The 21,028-nt window shown below is 39.2% G+C and overlaps 1 protein-coding gene across 4 annotated transcripts in view; it reads left to right on the top strand.

Moving 5' to 3' along the window:
• sik3 (SIK family kinase 3) overlaps window positions 1-19,576 on the top strand; it is a 267,857-nt gene extending 248,281 nt beyond the window's left edge. For 3 of the 4 annotated variants that reach the window (XM_067970950.1, XM_067970949.1, XM_067970947.1), the window contains 8 exons: window positions 472-572; window positions 1,527-1,642; window positions 2,904-3,267; window positions 4,638-5,548; window positions 10,038-10,183; window positions 11,079-11,208; window positions 14,236-14,458; window positions 17,972-19,576. In XM_067970950.1, the coding sequence (XP_067827051.1) occupies window positions 472-572; window positions 1,527-1,642; window positions 2,904-3,267; window positions 4,638-5,548; window positions 10,038-10,183; window positions 11,079-11,208; window positions 14,236-14,420 (1,953 nt within the window). In that variant the 3' untranslated portion in view covers window positions 14,421-14,458; window positions 17,972-19,576. The remainder of the gene's footprint in view (window positions 1-471; window positions 573-1,526; window positions 1,643-2,903; window positions 3,268-4,637; window positions 5,549-10,037; window positions 10,184-11,078; window positions 11,209-14,235; window positions 14,459-17,971) is intronic. The other variant, XM_067970948.1, reaches the window with a different exon arrangement.
• The last annotated feature ends 1,452 nt before the right edge of the window (window positions 19,577-21,028 follow it).

The following is a 21,028-nucleotide window of genomic DNA, read 5'->3' as shown; positions in this document are numbered from 1 at the left end:
AATGTAAATACCACAGCAAAGTGGAAATTTAGTGCTAAAAAGATTGAATTCTCACGTAATTAGAACTGAGTGACTTTGAATTCAGAAAAGTAGACTGTATGTGGGATACATTTTGAAACTTTTGAAATTACAGCATGTCAAAGTGTAGCAGTGATTTGTGAGGCTAAGACGACGGATGAGTGGCTCAATTGTACTACAAGGATTTCTTCGTTGGATTCGTAGGAAGAAAAAGTATTCCATCCTCGTCAAGAGGCCTTTGCAACCTATCAGGAGTGTCAATCACAGCAGAGCAGGGCATATTAGGAATAGGAAACTATAGAGTATGATTTTATCCTACAGAAAATTAATGACCATTACAGTCATGACTGTAAATAAGCCTGTTTGACTCCTGTCTAACCCAGTTGTCATGTGTACTGTGCGATAGTAATGTATTTTTGCCAAATATGAGCATCCATCCCTCTGGACCTACAGGAATGTATTCGACCAGCTCAGCCTTCACCTCCATTGTCAACAGCTTCATTGGTGCAGCACGTGGAAAACCAACCAGCGTTAATCACTCACCAGCTGCAAAGGTGAGGAATCCAAGTATAACTTAGTCTGGGTTGACCAACTATATAATAATGTGCTATTTTAAAGGTTATATTTTGTTGTTTTACATTGTATTTTATGTTAATACATAATATTTTGTGCCAGTTTGGCTGTCACCTGTGGTCCTTTCATTGTGCATTTGAACTCATAATCTAGGCAGGTACGTAAGAGACGCTGCCCTGTTGTAGCTGGCAGATGAAATGTTAAGCCTTGGTCCTTTTAGTCTGTTCTCATAGTTCAAGTGGACATTAAGGATCCCGTAGCACTATTCAAAGAAGAGCAGTGAGTTCTCCCAGTATCCTGGACAACATTCCTTCCTCGATAAATACATGAACAAATCATTCCTGTTCTGGGATGTTGCTGGCAGGGAATGACTGCTGACTTTGTTTACATAGCGACAGTTATGATATTTCAAAAAGAATTCATTGTGTGAAGTGCTTTGAAACATATTGGTATAATAAACTGTTATATAAATGTGAGCATATATTAACAAGCTTAGTAACAACACAGAGACAAGGCAGTTTGGGTTTTGTGTTCTGCTTGAATCTTTTTTGCACAAGAAAATATTTGGATTAAATTTCAGCATTTTCTTGGAGACTTCAGTGAAATGCTATGTTGATGAAATAACCTTATAGAAAGTGTGCTACACAATTTTATGGCCAAAACATTCCATCGTGTTTAATGCTTACATTGTATTTAATTTGGAATAAAACCAGTGTATTAAGCATGGAATTTAGCTTATGGCTACAAGCCATATATATTGCATGAGCTTGCCGCACTTATGGAAAGTTATTGTTAGGTAGGATCATAAGGTATTTAAACATTTTGGATAAAATGCTACTTTTGCAGATTATATGACAATGGTCAGTTAATTGAAACACAATATCTACCTGTAACTGCCTCTGAATTATGACATTAAAAAATATCACCTTTTATAGGTTACGAATTCAGCATGAACAGTCGAGCCCTCCTCCCAATCATCCCAATAACCACCTCTTCAGCAAGTCTAATAACAGTCCTCCACCTGGTACCACGGCCATCATGCAATCCAGCAGTAAGTATATTCCATGTTAATTTTCGAGTCCTAGGTTGACCAGTCTAAACATCTATTGCAGCTACATTTTTATTTCGATTGATAGATTAGCTTTTTCCTACTAGGTAAGTAGAGTTGCTTTGGAGTTGAGGTGGCTCCAAGATGATATGCCTGTTAAAGGAAGTTTGGAACCAAGCACACTCAGTAATCCTGTACCTGAACCGGGCTGGTACTGCAGGGCAGTGTTGATGATTGACCAGCCAATCTGGTTCACTAATGGAGGGGTAGATCCGTCATTGGGGACCTAGCTTCTTCCCGCTTGGCTTCATGTAACCCTGCAAGCCAATGCCCTAATATGTAGGGTAGCCCTACCTGTACAAGCATTAAGAATCTTAATAGTACACTGGCTGTGCCCACCTGCACCAAAGCTGTTTGGACTTATATAAGTGGGGCGTGGCTCTGTGGGAAGAGTGTGCACTTTGTGTTGAGCAAACAGAAATTCTGCACATGTGGATTTTTCAGTAGCTTGGCTTGGAAGCTTAAACATGGTGGTGGGTTTTCACACGTCAGACATCTGGCTGACCAAACATAAAATCTTTTTGCCGATTAGTACACATATGTCACAGTTGCCCATCTAAGTTACTTTTAGTTGAGTGTTTTTATACTTGATTGTGTGACACTCACCCATTCCAAAGTAATTGGGATTAACTGAAAAATATAGTGCACTCTCAAATATGAGATTATCTTCTTGCATCTTAATGCTCGCTATCAAATTGTGGGTAGCATTATTGTCACTGCCAAAAGCCAGTTTCTTTCTAGCAAGGAAATACAGAGTTCCGGAATCCTTTATTTAGGTACAAAATAAGTTTTCAGATACTGTGCATGCAAAAATGCTCAGTTTAATTTAATTTTAGACTATAGTTATATTGATAGTTCATGTGTAACTCTTTGATATCAGATTGTGGAGTAAAACATTAGGGTGCCATAATATAGAGAGTGTCATTCTATTATAGAGTACGATGTGCAACTGGCAGATCAGGGTTGCTGTGCAAGTCCATATGCACAGAGCTTTGCTCACGCTGGTTAAATTTCATTGTTATGAATTAGCTACACTCTCTGTTAACATTAAGCTCATTCAAGCTTAACTTTAAAAGCTTCCTAGGCTGATGAGTGGACTGCCTGGAACTATTTAAACTACTGGATATTGCCACTAGAGTATCACTTGTGCAGTGGAATAGTTCGCTGTATGAAATGTTTGTTTTTATTTTTTTTAATTCCTCAGGTTGTGCTGCCTCTCCATCTCAGTTTCAAGGCATACCATCCCACAATGCTCTGTTCCAACAGCCCAGTAATAGCCCCCCTCCCCCAAACCTTAATCTGCCTCGAATGAATTTACAGCCTGGCTTGTCACAGCAATCACAAACGCAGCAGGTTACAATCCAAGTCCAGGAGCCACCAGATATGCTCAGCAACAACTTGCTACAAGCTGCTGGACAGACATTGCACACCACACATGCCCATGGAATCATCAGTCCAGGGAATCAGATTCCCCTACAACAGAGAGGGTTGCACATGCCATCTCTTGGGCTTGGACAGCACAGGGCCCTTGCAAAACAACTGAGTGCTGACAGTGCAGAGGCAAACAGGTAAGATTATATTTGAATCTGATTTTTAAGTTTTGATACTCTGTAGGATCGAAGATTAGTAAAGAATGGAATAATCTTCTCCAGATGAGAGCAGGCACTGATTCTGCTGCCTGAAATGTGTTCATTATAACGGATGGAAACAGCTTTGTACAACGGTTTTAATATGACAAGTTGAGCCTTTTTTTTATTACCCTGTTATTGTTAATGCCTTGAGAATAATCATATTCTGGAAAATGATATGTTCTTTTTATTAACTGGCATGGTTAATACTGGCCTTCAAATGGAAATCACCACACAATATGTGAAATCTGATTCTTGTAAATGCTGTTTTAAAAATTATATTTCCATTTACAGAATTCCCATGATAAAATGGTGTATAGATCAAATAACATTTATTGAGCGGTTAATTTGATTAATGGATGACTTCCAATGTTTTAGTTTTTTTAACTCCTTTTGTGCGGAAGGTGCAATCCTTTGACGTCAAATTAGTACCATGTGCTTTAGGATGCTCGTGGATTTCTTCATGCTTTATAAATGATGGCATGGTGGTTCAGAAAGCTTGTGTTCCAATATCTGTGAAATAGTCAGGGTGAGTTTTAACTCTTGGCATTCCTCAGGTCTAGTGCCCAATCTTTGTTAGGGCGAGACAGCAAAGGGAAACTAGATGCTTCCCCAGTAAATGAGAGAAAATTAAAAAGTTAAAAATTAAAAATTAAAAAATGAGAGAAAATTAAAAAGCTCATTCACCTCCTAGCAGCTGGGTCATAAGCAACATTGCAGGGGTCTGGAGGCAAGTTACTTTGCCACCCATTTGCCTGGTGAATCGAGCTTTGCACAGTTGGAACCAAAAATAACGGTGAGAAAAGAATAACTTAGAAGTTCAAGCGTTGTTCGAGATATCCTATCATGATCACTAAATGTGTTATTACATTTCTGAGTCTTGAAAGGGTTAACTAAGCATAAAGTAACAATCTAAATATGTGAAAGAACAACTAATGCCAACTTCAGAGTTGTAAGTTTGACAACAATATGTGTGATCATAACTCTGAGGGGAATACAGATGTTATTTCATTCCATCTGACTTTGAGCATAGTCAAGTCTCAGATGTGTATGGAAATTCAGTGATTATGGTCATGGACTAACAACCCAGAGGTCATGAGTTCAAATACCACCTGGCAAGTTCTGGAATTGAATTCATAAATATGGTAATTTGTGGGCCATGAAAGCTGCCAGATTGTAACAAAAACCCAACTGGTTCACTAATGTCCTGAAGGGAAGCTCTCATTCCTACCTGGTCTGGCCTATACGTTACTCTCCAGTTGATTCTTAATGCTCTTAACTTTCTTACACTGATTTCTATTTGTTTTCAGTCGACCTATCAGTCGATTCACTCCTTTGAGCTACGATCAGACCCACGTGCACCCTCACCTTTTCCAGGAGCAGATTCGAGTCTTAACTAACAACTTCAATCCAGCAGCAGCAGCATTTTCCCAAGCCATGAAAATTGCACAGCTTTCAAACTATAACCAGAACATGGCTGGTAAAGCCCTCCTGCAGCACGAACAGCAGCAACAGGATTTCACAACTTCGTCACTACATCAGGCATTGCTTTCTCCAACACCACCTGACTACACAAGACACCAACAAGTTTCACAGCAGTATGGCCATATGATCCAGGGACTACTGTCACCCAGGCATTCTTTGACAGGACAACAGGACCTGCGCTTACCTCCTGCCGAGATGGCACATTTCTTGAAACGACACCAGCGGCAGCAACAACAGCAGCAGCAGCAGCAAGAATATGACTTGCTGAGGCACATGAACCAAGGGGTGGGGGATGCTGGGAACATGACTGCCAACCTATGTGGGCAGCAACAGACTTTATCAGAGCACCAAACGTTAAATTTGCCTTATCAAAGTACAGAAACTTATCATCAGCACCATCGTCTACTACAGGTCAGAGGCCAAGAGCATATTCCACAACCCCCTTCCTCATCCCAAGGGCACAGTTTTGTACACCACCCCCCGTTGATGCATTCGGAGAGTATGGAAGAGGACTGTGCGAGCGAGGGGAACAGGGAGGGGTATCAGGACAATACAGACTGCACTGACACATCCACCAAAGGCTGCCAAGAGAATCCAGCACTGCTTAATGCTATTAGACGTGGGGATGCAGAGACACCACTAGCAAATATGAATCATGTGCAGGAGATGGGTGTGACACAGCCTTACAGTCATCAGCCAGTCCCTGGCTTTGCCAGAAGCAAAGTGCCAAGCAGAGGTAAGAGAAGACATTTGTATATTAAATAGTCTCACTCTAGGTAGTATCATAGTATGGTACTGCACAGAAGGAGGCCATTTCGCCCATCGTGCCTGTGCTGGCTCTTTGAAAGAGCTATCCAATTAATCCCGCTCTCCTGCTGTTTCCCCATAGCCCTGTAATTTTTTTCCCTAGTAGACTTCCAACTTTTAAAATCCTGATGCTTAGACATTTGGAGAAAACCAAAGGCTCGGCTTGTCGGATTGTACATCCCTTTGCACCATTCGTAAAATTCGTGGTGAGCTAGCAGAATTTTCATTTGGGGCTTCCATTGCCAGACTTGCTCATAAATGGACTCCAGAATGGATTTACTCCCAATTATTGGCTTGTCAATATGTATGGAATGCTAATTATTCAACATACACTTAGATTTATCACTAGTTGGGATGAATACGTTCCAGACTTGAAAGAGGATATCAGGCACATCCTTAACACTTCATTTTTACATAAGGAAAACTTTCCTGCTGTCACAAGTTAAATGATGCAGTACAGTCTGGTGGGGAATAAATGCTTATTGCCTAAAATCACACTCAGTCACTCACTCAAACGTTTAAAAAGTAGGGCTTTTTGGATGATACCTATATGTTCCATTAGTTACAGCATGAATCCTGACATAATTTTACCTAAGCAACATGTTCTTCTGTTCATTATAAAAATCAATACAGTAATGAACTCAACTTTCAGTGATGAGGACATTTACTCACCATCTTTAAATAATGGGGGTGATTTACTGGCGCGTGGGATTGGTGCTTGGGGGGTCCGGGCACATGGCAAGTTGGCATGCCTGTGCCACGTGAGGGCGCAGAGATTTTAGCTCGGAGGCCTCATTCCCATATCAGAGGTCAGACTCCCGTCCTCTGGTGGGAATCACTATCTGACCTGTGGGCTGGAGGGGGATTTCGGGTGATAGGAGGCCACCATCATGGACCCATGGAACAATCCCCGGCATTCAGGTATGGAGTCAAGGGAGTCCTAAGGGGATGCAGTCGAGGAAGAGGGAGGAAAGGCTGGGGTAGGCGATGCCCAAAGTTTCTTTGTGGGGCCCAGGTGAGCACCCCTGCTCCTCCTAGCCCAGAAGGAAACCCCCCCCCAAAAATTTTTAAAGCTTACCTTTTTGGGACTGGCCTGGCGGGGAAGCCACAGGGGCCTTTCCACGTAGGTGTTGGTTTAAGATTGCAGTCAGGCCTCAGTGATGTCATTGGGACCCAATCTGTATATTTAAACAAGGACCCCGCTGGCTACAAGTGGGTGTCTTTGGCACTGGCAGTTTAGAATTGCAGTCGACCAGACCGGGGCAGCAGGCCAACGGGTAAGCCTTCTGTTCCATTTTAATTGCCACCCTGCCGGTTTCCGTCGAGTGGGGATTAAAATTCCCCCCAGTGAGTTTGTAGGTTAGGACTGCTAATTCTAAATCATGGCACACAATTGTATCAAGCTACCATAATAATAAAGTAGATTTACATTTGTTGCTTTATAAATTTTATATGATGTACATATACCAAGCATTGAGGTTTCCAGTAATTAGCTGGAGACTCAGTAACCTCACAGTGACAACTACAAAGTTTCTAATATTCATGTGCAAAGCTCACCATAAACCAGGACTGAAATTTGGTATTTGCACCAATGACTGATGGTTATTTAAATAGGGCACAATAGCTATTTAAATAGAATTAAATGAGTATATGTTAGAAATAAGAAGGTATAAGGGATAATGAGAAAATTACAGTCTGGTATTGGGATTCAGTCGACAGTGATAAACCAGCTGAGTTTTGCTGTTGTGACTGCCCACTGAACCTCATAATCTGATTACTGACTTGTAATCACTGCAGGTTGCCGTTGTCCTTTAGTTTGTATAAACTCTGTGTAATCAGTGTGCTAGGAACCAAAACTCTACAGTACAGAAAATTAGAAATTATCTGATCTGTGTCCCATTAACAATTTAAACACATCAATTTAAAAATCAAGAGGCAAAATTTTGTTGCGATCATTATATAAGCTGCACCCTTTAGGCGTGACTTTTGGTCTGAATTTTACATTAACGGTAGAATGGACAGCAGTGTTTTGGGTAAAACCAGTTTCCTGGCTAATTGAGTTAGCAGTTTGGTTAAATGGGGGGATAAATGTTCAGTTCAAGGAGTGTGGTACGCCATCAAGGTTGAAAAAAATAGGAGAGCAGATAGATCATAGTTAATTTAGTGTGATGACAAGTTTGTATTTTAAAAAACTCGTCATCTTTTGGAATTTCTATCTCTCTAATCATCTCCAACTCTACAACCCAACCCCCTTCGTTTCATTTCAAACTGCACTCAGATGGTTTGAAAGACCAGTGGGAATCTGAGTTTATGATTATCTTAGCCATCAGTGTTAATGTGAAATCTGTGCATTTCTAAATATTGCTAATATTTGACAAAGACAGTATTGAAAAATATGTATATTGTCTTAATGGCACAAAAGTTGCTTTGTAGCAAAAAGGAAAACAATAGAATTACTTTTTCTTTATTCAAAATCACTGAGAGATGGCTGTTAATGCGGTCAATGCCGTTGGATCTGGGAGATTACATACCAGAAATGCCTATTACTGGTATCACACAGCGCTGTGGTGAGATCACTTTTGTCCTTGGGAAGGACATTATAGCTTTAGAAAGACAGACTTTCTTTTGTTAGCTTCCAGTAGCAGAGCTTTGTTCCCTGTGCAATCTGAATTTAGTTTCTCATTTAGTTTTGCTATTCCGTGGACAGTAATTTGCTGTCAGTGCTGTCTTAGACTTCAGTTCCAGCTTGGACCTGGAAAAAGTGAGGCCTGGCATTTAAACAGTTCCTAACTACTGTTAATTGCACTTGACTCGATAAGATGTGAGAAGTGATTGCTCTATCACATTTATCATATGCTTATGTCTATCATTGCTGTCTGACTCTTACCATAAAACCTCGATTAATTCCCATAATGGTGGGGACACCCCTCTGCTTCTGGCATAATTCAAATTGGTGATTAATTAACGTTCCACTGGGACGAAGTGCACACTGATCAGCTATTGGGAACAACAGAAAGGAATATGCTGATCAGCTATTGGAAATTATTATGTATCTAAATGCACCAGTGGTAGAGAAAAAGGGAGTTGAGACCCTGAATAGTCCCATGATGTCATGAATAGAAACCTATACAGCTGGCTATGTCATGACATATGATGTGTCAGCACTTATACTATATTAGGAAAATATGGGGCTGATTTCCCAGGCTGTGCTCCCCCGACCCACCCCTTCAGATGCTGGACAGGAGCAGTGCGCTTGAAGTGTGCCTGTCCATGATCAGGTAGGCTCGCATTTCCTGTCCTTGGCCAATGCAATGGGTCTCTGCCCTCTTTTTATCTGACCTTTGCGCCCGTGGGATGGGCAGTCCCACGGAGCAAAGGTCAGGAAAATTGGCCCCTGGATCTACCATAGTATAGTGAAATCCGAAGAATCACTTCACTTAACATTCAAAATGCTTTTTCTTTTTTAAGAAAACAAACCAATATGGCTCTCTCTTTCCTTCCGCTCCCCTTCCCTCCCCCAAAGGCTCAACTGCCCCCAAAAGACATTGGGAAAGATTGGGACGACCTAATTGGCGCACGTTGTGCATAATATATTGGGAAAGGACACCAAGAACAGCTTTTGCTTCAGGCATGGGGCATATATTGTACATCTTGATTGGGTATTCTGCAACAGCACTCGAATCCAGGTGGACTACACTGGAGCCAAAGTTTCAGCCATCTCTTACTGCTTCCTCTTCAGATAGAAGGCATCATTTTGTTAGTGATTTATGAACCATGGTTTTCCATACAAGTAGAACCAAAGAGATTCACAGTTCTAGATAGTTACTTGTTTTGTTTGGTAACAAATACTCAGCTAAATCTTTACCAAGTAACATATCACAAATCAATGGTACAGTGATTTCATTGTGTCACTCTCACTAGTTCACAAAATCAAGCAAGGCAAAAGCTCATGCTACTGAGAAATAATGTATTATCTACATTTTGTTATGGTTTTTCTTATTCGTTGAATGTAGCTCATCCTGCACCTACAAATCTCTTTGCCTCTTACTCCTTTTTCCTTTTCTCTCTGCAACTTGAAATGCTTTGGCTTCTGCCATTTTCCTTTGTATTTATGTTATATCATCCCAGTCTCTTACACCCTCCTCCATCAAAGAACTGAAATCTGAGGCTTTACATACAGCATGGCTCAAGAGCTTCCATGTAATGCCTTAAAGGAAAAAGTCCCTATCATTTCCCCTATTTAGAAAGCATCTTATTCATTATATGTAAATCATGATCTGTATTCAAAGAATGAGGAATGCCGCATTGAATGGACCCTAAGTGATTAAAAACAGATAAGTAACTGAAATACTTACGGCTCAGTTCTGTGCTAACCAACAAAAAAGCACTGGAATTACAAAAAAGGCTTTTTATTTCAGAATCCATGACAGGAGATCGAATGGATGGAAGAGCTCCTATGCAGCCAATGGAGGTAAATGATCACAATGGAGTTGGTTACACAACGAGACAGCCAACTAGAACCCTCCAACGGCATCACACCATTCAGACAAGTGACGATGCTTATGTATGTAGAAACCATTTTTACTCTCTTGCATCATTAACTGTTAAATGTCTGATTATTACCTCTGCTTTACAGTGTAATACAAAAAGTCTGAACAATATAGCGTATCATATTTTGTTTCAAGATTAAATTTGTTCCATTTACTGTGCTTTTAAAATTAAAGATTATTAAACAAAAAAGGCAGAATATTTAATGAGTATTAAACAGAAACAATGAGATTTTCAGTTATCCTTTACAACCTTGGCCCAGCAAAACTCAACAGTAATTGCAATTGACTTAGGTGTACATTTGTGACTGGGGTATCAGCAAAAATGGGGTTAAAAGAATTGAAGACATGCTTTGATTTATAAATAGGGCTGTTTCAAACATAGACAAAAGCCTCCTTTAAAACCCTTCTCTTCAACTGTGTCTTCACCCCTGACCCTTCTAGTCTTCCTGTTTTTTCCTCTGTCTTATGAAATTGCTCTGAGATGTCTCTCTGTGTATGAGAAGCACTTTAAGAAGTTGCAGCAATTTAAATAGCTAACTAAGACATCAGTTGCAGCATCAAGCTTCCCTTTGGAAAAAAAAATTAAATGTGCGAAAAATGAAGATGAACATTCTTTTGTGTTTATTTTGTGCTTCTTTGTTTAAATGATCAGTGAGGATGTTCAGGAAACTGAGCTGGAGAAATTGCTAAGCTCGCATCTGCGGCAAAGAAGTTGACTCTAATGGTTTCAAGCCAGTTCTCCCTGTGTTTTCACCAACATTCTCTATTTAAAAAAAAAATACAAAAGAGGAAGATCTTCATAGTTTTTTTGAAGGGATAAAGTACTGATGGTGATGCTTATTCCTTAATTTTACAGCCCCAGTCTACTTTTATTGTCAGATTTAAGTTTGCTTTTGTTTTCTTTTAAAGGATCGGGCAGAACCTTCAGGGATGAGTTTATTAGCTGGAAAGGTGCTTAGCTCTGCCCGTATGTCAGATGTTGTCCTTAGCCAGTCATCACTCACAGGGAGCCAACAGCTACAGACCAGAAAGAATGAAGGTGAGAATTTCTTGCGTGTCCTTAACAGTAATATCTTAAAAACAAATTGAACACTTATCATATTGATATGCAGATAACCCACCTCTACATATAGGCTGCAACAACTCAAACTTTTTTTTGCTTCAAGATGATATATGTGCTTTAATAATTACTTGAGTTGTCATTGAGCTAAATGGAACGGGGAAGGTACGATACTCTGCATGCTAATTTTGCAGAAGGCTAATATTTTTGTAGTGATGAGGTTAGTTACATACGACATGGTACACAAACTGTATTCACTAGTCAGGAATGATTTCTAGAGAATGGCCTTGTGTGTTACAAACTCCATTGTGGAGTTTCCAGTGGCAGAAGGGTCGGTAACCAGAGGTCACAGATTTAAGGAAGCTGGCAAAAGAACCAGATGCGACATGAGGGATAAAAAAATTTACGTAGCGAGTTGTTATAATCTGGAATGCCCTGCCTGAAAGGGAGGTGGAAGCAGATTCAATAATAACTTTCAAAAGGGAATTGGATAAATACTTGAAGTGGAAAAATTTACAGGGCAATGGGGAGAGAGCAGGGGAGTGGGACTAATTGGACAGCTCTTTCAAATAGCCGGCACAGGCACGATGGGCCGAAAGGCCTCCTGTGCTGTATTATTCTATGATTCTATATGATTATTGTCATTCATCTCTATGGGCTACATAAAGGGTTTTTTGTCGATTCAGTCTCCACTTACTGACTGCTGTTTAGTTTATTAGCTGTGTGATTATGATTTGGTTGAACAGAGTAATCTAGGTAAAATCAATTAGATGTTTTATTTAAAAATTGCTGTTTTTTAAACGTATAATGTCCTGAAATTAGAATCAAACTAGTCCCATAACTGACTTGTCAAGGTAGTAGTGTGAGACTTTCATGAGTCTAATATTTCATTCCCACAAAGGATGTTTTCATGATGACAATCACGTCTAGAGAGAAAGAGAGAGAGAAAGAGATTGCTCAAGCTATATGACACAGTGGGGAGTATTAGACTGTCATTGCTTGTAATACATTTTATTAAAACTAAATAAGAAAATAATACCTTGATTAACTGACTTGTGAAATAAACTGTGTTCCAGTGTTTTTTACATGGCTGGTAATGTTTCACTTTACAGTTCAGGTTACATTTATCATGTAACTAGCAATATTATGAGACCTGTACTGGAATTGTTACCTTTCTGTACTAACAGTTTAATAGAAGCAGTATTATATATTGCTTCCATTAAACTGTTAGTACAGAATGGCAACAATAAAACTAATCTAAAATGATGTGAGATATACGGCCAATAGTAAAATAGAAAAGTAGCAATGAACCAAACACCCGTTTTTTTTCACATAGTGATTAAAAATAACACAACTCTTTCTTGTTTTGTGGGTTATTTTTAAAGCTAGTAAGCAATATGCATCCAAGGCAGGCCAAGAATTAAATGTGATTTTGAGATTGTCTAATGAAAGCTGAAAGAATGACATTAGTAACATACATGCAGATTACTAGAGATGGCTAGATATGAACAACTTCTACAGAATTTTATACAGCTGATATTGAGACAAGGGGCTCAATTTTGAAACAGAGCCGGGAAGGGGGCGGGGGAGTCAATTTGAGGTTGGGAAACCTATTAGTAAGGGTTTCCCGGACATCCTTACGATTTTGACGTAAGGACATTTTGTTTTCTCTGTTTCCCGTCCGACTGACCGGCTGATTGACAGGCTGGTCTCAGTCGGATGGGAGACCAGCCAGGGAGAGGACGTCTGCAGGTAAGTCTTTGTTCACATGGAGGGGGGGGCACAGGTGGGCAAGGGGCATAGTTGGGCACGGGGGTCGCGAGTCATGGGGGATGGAATCGGGGGTCAGTCATGGTTGGGGGTAGGATCGGGGGTCATCGTAGGGGTCCACGATTGTTGAGGGGAAGGGTCGGGGGATCAGGGTCGGAGGGGGAGGATCGGGGTCGGGAGTCCGCTATCAGGGTGGGGGAGGGGGGGGGTCGGTGCAGGTAGGTTTGTTGGGCCTGGGGGAAGCACTCCTGCTCCTCCGAGCCCACAAGCTGTGCCTTTCTAGGCACCTACCTGCAGTCTCGGGCCTTCTCACCTCCTTTCATGAGGCGTAAAACAGAAGGCCTGCGGTATCCTAGCCCCCCAGGGTTGAAATCGGGAATTCGTTAAAAATGGAGGACTGAAGCCCTGCTTGAAAGGTTTTAAGGCCTGACCCGCCTCCTGGTAGCGGGTTGACCGCCAGCCCCGGTGAAAACCGGAAATGGTGGGTAGGGGGCGGGTCTGAAATGGTGGCAATTTTCAATGCCCTTCCGCCCCTAACCCACCTGTTTTTTACTTTTAAAATCAAACCCAAGATGAGAGAACAATGCCCATGAGGGCCAGGATGTAGATTTGACCTTGAGTGCTCTAGGGAGATGTCCCTCCACAGTAAGGGAGGTATAATTAGAATAGGTGTGACTGTCCCACTCTTTCATGCCTTGTAGGAACTATTACTGTTATTGGTTAGAGTTGGTAGCAAGTTGCCTGCTTATCGTCTGCCTCACAAAAGGTGTAGGATCTGTTGAATTGCAGAAAAGGAACAAAATCGGGGTAGCCTAACCCCATCAAAAAAAACTTCAATTGAAACGGAAAGAAGCAGTCCTTTTTAAATAAGAATGAAAATGTATTTTTTGATGAAGCTTCAGAATAGACATTTGGTAAGGCTACTACTGGCTTGTGGTTTTCACTGGAACATGGGTGGATCTGTGGAATTTGATCCCTAAAACACTGAATATAATCCTGGAATTCCATGTTATAAAAACAGGATTTAACTTATTCAATCGCGCATAAACTAGTAGATCTAATTATGAACATCTGGAATTGCGAAATGTGATTCCCAAAACACCATGTTTCTGCGAAGATGGCCAGTGGCCCTCACTGTAGATGAGACTGATCCATGTAAAAACCTACAGCATAAAGGTTTGAGTTTAAACATTGTTTTAAATAACCTTCTTGTTGATTTCCCTTTGAATTTTTCAGAGTGCGATGGAAGTTCACAGAGTGATCCAAACCCAGGAGAGGGTTTGCCGCATTCAAACAGTTCCTGCTACTCCACCAAATGCATCACTGACATCCTGAAAGAACTGAAACCACCATTTGACAACAAACTACTCCCCTACAAACACCCTGATTTGGCCTTTGGAATGGAGCAAGCTGGAGTGTAGTGGCTACAGAAGTGAGATATAACACTGCTGTTCTGAGGGTAATTTGTGTGTTTGGCTCGTCTATAATTTCAGTAGTTTTGTTGCATAAAGACATACTTTTGTTGATGTTTCTCATCCATTACAGTGACATTTTTATCAACAAAAATATGTGTAGAAAACACTGTTACTTGTACAATAAAGTTGTTCCTACAAAACTAAAGTATGAGTTCAGGAGGCATTTTGCCTAAATTCAAATATAGGTTACAAATAGGAACACTTCAGTCACCACAATAACATAAGATAGAGTCATCATATAGTAGAGCAAAATATCAACCCTTATGGTTATGTTTGCCTGGCTAGAAATTAAATTCTGTGCAGTATTTTGTAGAAAGAAAGCTAAAGTTTTTATTCTAGATGTTTTCCAATAAGATCTGCAGTTATATAAAAAGAGATCAGTGCTTCCCTGAGGCTCAGTGGGTAAGTTAACTGTCCAATTTGACACTACCAGGAAGGTCCCAGGTTTAACCCCACATCTCTGCTGAGTTAGGAGCAACTGGGGTGGTTTAGCAAAAGGGGCGCTGCAGTTGACCTTGGGCTAGGAATGTGAAGCAAAATCAACTCCTGATTGTTATCCTGTGACCCTTACTGGAAAGTTTGTATACATGTTTTGTCAGTTGGTGACAGGTTAAGCTTAGCTTTAATGCCTTCCACAGTCAAATAGCCTGCTAACACTCACTGTTTAGACTCACATATGAAGAAAGATCACTTGTGTGAAGTAGCAGAGAGCTACTGGAACAGTTTGCCAACTTGAGTCAGTGCCTTCAGGATAGAACGAAAATTGAGAGGAAAAATACACACACACTATGTGTAAAGAAGAGGTGCAAAATTAGGAGTTGAAATTACAGACATTACATTGTGTGTTTATGTGCATATGTATATATTAAAAATTACCAGTTAGGAACATGCTTGGGAAAATGCAATAAGAAGTCACATATTACAAATCAGTGGAAATTAGACATAATTAAGAAATGAGTTTGCCTAGATTGAACTCAGATATTCAAATCTATCTGTTGACATTTTTTTTGAATTTTAGTAAATAATTTAGGTTTAAATACTATATTAAATAGTGGTGTTAAAACATTTTAACAAATATATAATAGTTATATAAAATATATGGAACTTTTCATGCCGTGGTTTGATGGAGGTAATTGACCAGTTTCAGAGATGCAAGCTGCATTATGGCTATTGATTGTGTTCAGCGAAGTCTTTCCTGCAGTGGTTTATGCAAATTGCAAAATAATTAAGAAAGAAAGACATGCATTTTATATCGTGCCTTTCATGACCTCAGGACGTCCCAAAGCGCTTTACAGCCAATGAATTACTTTTGAAGTGTAGTCACTGTTGTAATGTAGGAAAAATTAATAGAGTTTGCGTTATTCAAAGATTTTGAAAAATTCTTAGACTTCTGTCTGTTTTTAATGTAATTGTAGGTTTCAGAATTTATCTGAACAAATGAATATTTAATATCATACTTTTTAAAATGTTTTTTTTTTTCCCTATTTATGAATTATATTTACCCTCTCTTTGGGTCCCTTCATGTTATTTCCATTCATTAGTAGTGACTACAGCTGATTTAAGAAAAAAAATGTTAAAAGTCAAGGATGAGAAAACCCATTTAGCTTCCTGAAGCTTGGCCCTCTAATTCCCCAACTAACCCAGCCTATTTTGAACACCATAAATATCTTCGTCTCCATGGCCTTATCCGGTTGATTATTCCAAATGTTTATCACAGTTTGAGTAAATATTTTTTTCTAAGATCAGTTTTGCTTTTCCATAATTTAAAATTGTTGCCCTATTAGCCCGACTCATATTGATAATCTGGATTCACGTTATCTATTTAATAATTTACATATCTTGATTAAGTCCCTCTTAATCTTTCTAGACTGTAGTCGCTCCTCAAAGCTCATCCTCTTGGAAATGAGTTTATTGCTTTTCTCCACACCATTAGATGTATGTCCTTTTTATAGCATGGCAGCCAAACCTGAACACAAAAGTCCAAGTGTGGCCTGACTATTAAAACCTCAGTATGACCTCTAGGTTTAATAAAACAAAAATTGAATAAGATTGCAAAATTGGAAAAAAAACATTGGATTTGAGATAATTTATTGATAGCTGTTTTGTCTATTTTTCAATACTGTACTGTAAGATTATTTTAAAATAACATTTCAGGGAAAGACTGCAGTTTGGTTACTCATTTACTTTTAGATAAATAAATTCACTTTTCCTAATTGGACCAGATTTTGAATTTCCTGATTCCCACACATCACATTCCCACCACCAAAAGAAATGCCTGCATCACCCCACAGCGGCGAAGGGAGGGATGGTACGTGATCCCGGCAAGACCGTAACAGGAGACACTCCAGCTATGTTGTGTTTTCATTGATTTTAATAATCATGGTTTTAACCCAAGCATTAGAAGCCGAAAATTCACTCATCTATTTAAATTCTAATCATGATTTTAAAAAAAACAGAAAATGCTGGAAATACACAACAGGTCTATCAGCTTCTGAAAACAACAGCTTGCATTTATATAGCTAAGATTGGTTAGCTCCGACAAAGGGTCTTTGCCCGAAACACTAATCCATCTTTTCTCGTGTCAGATGCTGACTAACTTGCTGTGTATTTCCTGTCTTTATTTCAAATTTCCAGCATTTGCAGTTTTTTTTCTTTTTATAAATTCTAATCATTACGCCAGATGGTTCTGTGTTTTATAAACTGAAGTGTTACTTACCCGATTGGTTAACTGATGTCCTTTAGGGAAGGAAACCTGCCGTTCTGACTCACTGTGGCCTATATGTGACCCCAGTCCCACACCATGGATGACTCTTAACTGCTCTGTGAAATAGCCTGGCAAGCCACTCAGTTTATTCAAACCGCTATAAAGAAGAAGATCCACCACCACCTCCTCAGGAGAAATAGTAATGGGTAATAAATGCCAGCCTTGCCAGCGATGCCCACATCCTGAGAATGAATACTTTTTTTTAGTCTGGTTATAGATAGAACTTCTGTTGAGTTCTGGGAGAATATTATAGACTTAAGAGCTTAAAATTACAAATGTTTTCCAATCCTCTCCTCTTTTGAAGTCATTGGCTCCTTGTTGGCACACATGCAGCTTACTCTCCAATACCTGATCTACGTAGCCATTATTTACATTTAAGCCTTGAGGGTGTCGGCAAATTATTTTCCGTGGTGGCATCACAGCCAAGCCCGATCCTAATCCTGCCCTCATATCCACACTTAAGCACGGTCGCCGGATAATGATAAGAGCAAGAGCCCTGACTGATTTTATTTTTCCCGCTAACTAACCCAGTGCTGCTTAATTTAGGGCCCCATCTAACTTTACATAGACTAGAGATCGGACCTCGGACCTTACCGCTCTGTAGGATTCAGCTACCCCCTGAGCCGTTAAGGGAGCTATGACACAAATTACAGTAGTAATTAGTAAATTGAAATATTGTTCCGTTGTCCTTCACAGCAAACTAATCACCAGGTTTTTTTTTGTTCTTCTGCAGATGATTGTGTTCAGCTTTGAAGTGAAAGGTCCATTTTGCCAACAGTATCTAGCAGCATCGCGCCAAAACTTCATTGTATTTCTTTCCAGCACAATATCGTGACTCGTCCCCTGTCAGTTGAGTGGTTGTGCTACTTGCCACATCTGTCAGTACCAGTCATGTGGAGAAGAGAAGACTGAAGTTTTCAAAATTACAGAAGAGAAAAAGCAAACAGCCATGGCTCCCAGACATCCTCATGCGTCAAGCCCTCTCCCCCTGACCTTACCCTGCTGAAACAAAAACCCACCAAGCCCTGTGATGTCACTTTATCCAGGGAGAGTAACTGAGCAGAGCAGCATGCGCCCTGAGGCCTAATTTACTCTGTGAGCAATAAGACTGCTTGCTGTCCCTCTGGTACTCCTCCATTTTCGATTTTTGCCTAACAGTGGTGCAATATGCTTTGTTTTCATACGTTTCTTTTCCTGTGTTTTGTCATTGTGCTTTCTTTCTCATGTTAATTTCTGCGTCATTTACCAAAAAAAAGTGTACGGCCATTTTTATTTTTAAAAAAGCAAGTAAGATTTTATGATTTTTATTTCCCATCCATGTAGAACCTGTTATGTTACCTTAAGATATCAATTAAATGAACAGTGTGTTAAAAGAAAATTGTCAAAAAAGATGATTTTGTTATATTTGAATTGTAACTTGCACCTTTGTTAAAGTATTTTTCCCTTTTTATGGCATTGTAATTGTGACTTGTTTCCTTGTGCCAGGTGAAACTTGTTAATGTTAACCTTTTGAAATTTCACAGTGCGTATTATGTTTCTATGTCATGTCATTTTTTTTATATATTAAAATACCCAGAACCTGCCAAAAAGACCAGGTTTTGGGCTTCTTTCTGAACTCTAAAACTGATCAGAAAAAAGAAATTTAAGTTGAAAGATTTAGCTGCTTCAAAAAGTGGAAGAAGCAGAACTTTGAAAGGAATTTGCACGGACGGAAAGCAAGACTACAGCTAAGCCAGTCAAGCAGTGTTTAACTGTGATTTTAGTAATCATGGTTTTAAAAAAAAACAAAAAAAAGGAAAAAAAAAGTAGCTTGGGACAGAGAATTTTTAGACCTGATGAATTAAAATATCACCCATTTATCTGCTTCTAAACTACATATCTGTCCAACTTCTGTCATTTGTACATTTTTTGTTACATTTATTTGATGAAAAAAAATGTCAAAAACTTGATATTCAGCTGTTTAACGGGAAGGTACCAAGAAAACACTGAAAGCTTTTATTGTATGTATCTTTTCTTTGTTTACATGACACTGTATTTATGGGAGAGTCAACTGCCAATCTAAAGAAAAAAAAATCAGAACTGAAATGCAGTGCCATCTCTCATCTGTAACACATTTTTAATGTTGCTTTGTATTGTAGTAATCAATACGCAGTATATGTTGAATGTATATTAATATACTTTGCTATTTCTGTTTCGGAAATGTTGAAAGTATTTTTTCTTGTTTATGTTGGACAAAAAGTTCAGTGATCTAGTACATTGTGTGGGTCACTTGCAACTAGTAATTTAGTTGGAAAGTGGGATCATGACAAATAAAACCTATGTAATTTGATCTGACAAATGTTACTTATTTAGCTAACTGTAAGCACTTTTTCCTAAGTTCCCTTCTCAGTTTTGCTTTTACAATATACTACCTACTCCGTATTTCCTCGGGCTCAGGCAAAAAGCAGGTAGGCTTTTGATTCTTCTCGACATCAATGGGTTTGTTCGACTGGGAAGGCAGGAAGCACAATGATGGATTGGTGATGTTTCATGGGCAGTTGCGTCCTGCCATAATACAATAATTGAACCTGTAGTCAGCCTGCTGAAATGTGTTGTTGGGATGACATGCACATTCGATACTTAAAAATATTGGTCTAAATCTCAACATTAGGAGTTGACTGCCTTTACTGCTGGTGCAATGAGAAACCATTATTTTAATTTGGAACAATTGCAATGTCCAGTTATATTGATCTATGTTGTTGGGTAAAAGTAATGAACGATGATTAAAATGTATCCAGTTAATGCTCTGTGACATTTTAAGAGATATGTTGCTACTGCATTTTATAATCAGTGCCTACGAGAAAGTTTTGGACCAAGAAAGAAAGGACATGAATTTATATAGTGCCTTATGTCCTCAAAGTCCCAAAACACTTCAACATTATCACAGTCTCCAATATATTAGTTTCCTGCCTTCCGAATCTTGGCTTCTTATAGTGTTGTGGAGTTCTAAGATGGTAATGCACCCTAACTCTCAGCAAAAATCATTCTTCAGAAACAATCTCATTGTACCATCGCCAGATTAGAATGAGAAAATATTATCTCACCCCTTAAGATAAATTTGAAAGAACAATAAGAAAGAGGGTAACAACTATTAGGAGTGAGCAAGCTCATAAAAGGCAGGTGTTGTGAGCTCGGAATCCAGTAGATACGTGCGTGGAATATGAAGATTGAGTACTGGCAGTCATCAAAGCTTGTGTATGCACTACTAAATATCTAGAACTATGCATGTCTTATTATATTAATTATGGAGCCAAATGAACACTTTTTTGTATTGGAAGCATTGTACTTAAAAAATCAACATTTAGCAATTAAGTATAGTCACTTTATTCACAAATGGGAACTTTTCCCAACATGTTTCTGAATTTCCAATGTTTGAATTTTGTTAAAAGTATAATATTGCTATGTTTAAATTTAAAAAGTAGCTCATTACAGTGAAGGATATCAATAGTGGGACATAAAAGAGCTTTCCATATTTAAAGCTCACTGTCAACTTAAATTAGACTGGTCAGATATAACATGGACTGTGAAGTGAATAACATTTGCAGTACTCTGTCCCAACAATGTGCCTTAACTCCAACCTTAGGATGAACAGACATGTATTCCATCCTTAACACCTTTCAGCCCACTCATTATAAGTAGTTTGTTTAGCTGATTGAGCAACTTTATTTCAGGTCATCATTCATGTCCAAGCTAATTGTTACATATGGTCGAATATCAAACCCAGAATCATCTATTTACCTGCAAATCCTGT

The sequence above is a fragment of the Heptranchias perlo genome, chromosome 33, assembly GCF_035084215.1.
Source record: "Heptranchias perlo isolate sHepPer1 chromosome 33, sHepPer1.hap1, whole genome shotgun sequence".
Taxonomy (NCBI): domain Eukaryota; kingdom Metazoa; phylum Chordata; class Chondrichthyes; order Hexanchiformes; family Hexanchidae; genus Heptranchias; species Heptranchias perlo.
This window is presented reverse-complemented; position numbering and strand designations above follow the sequence as displayed.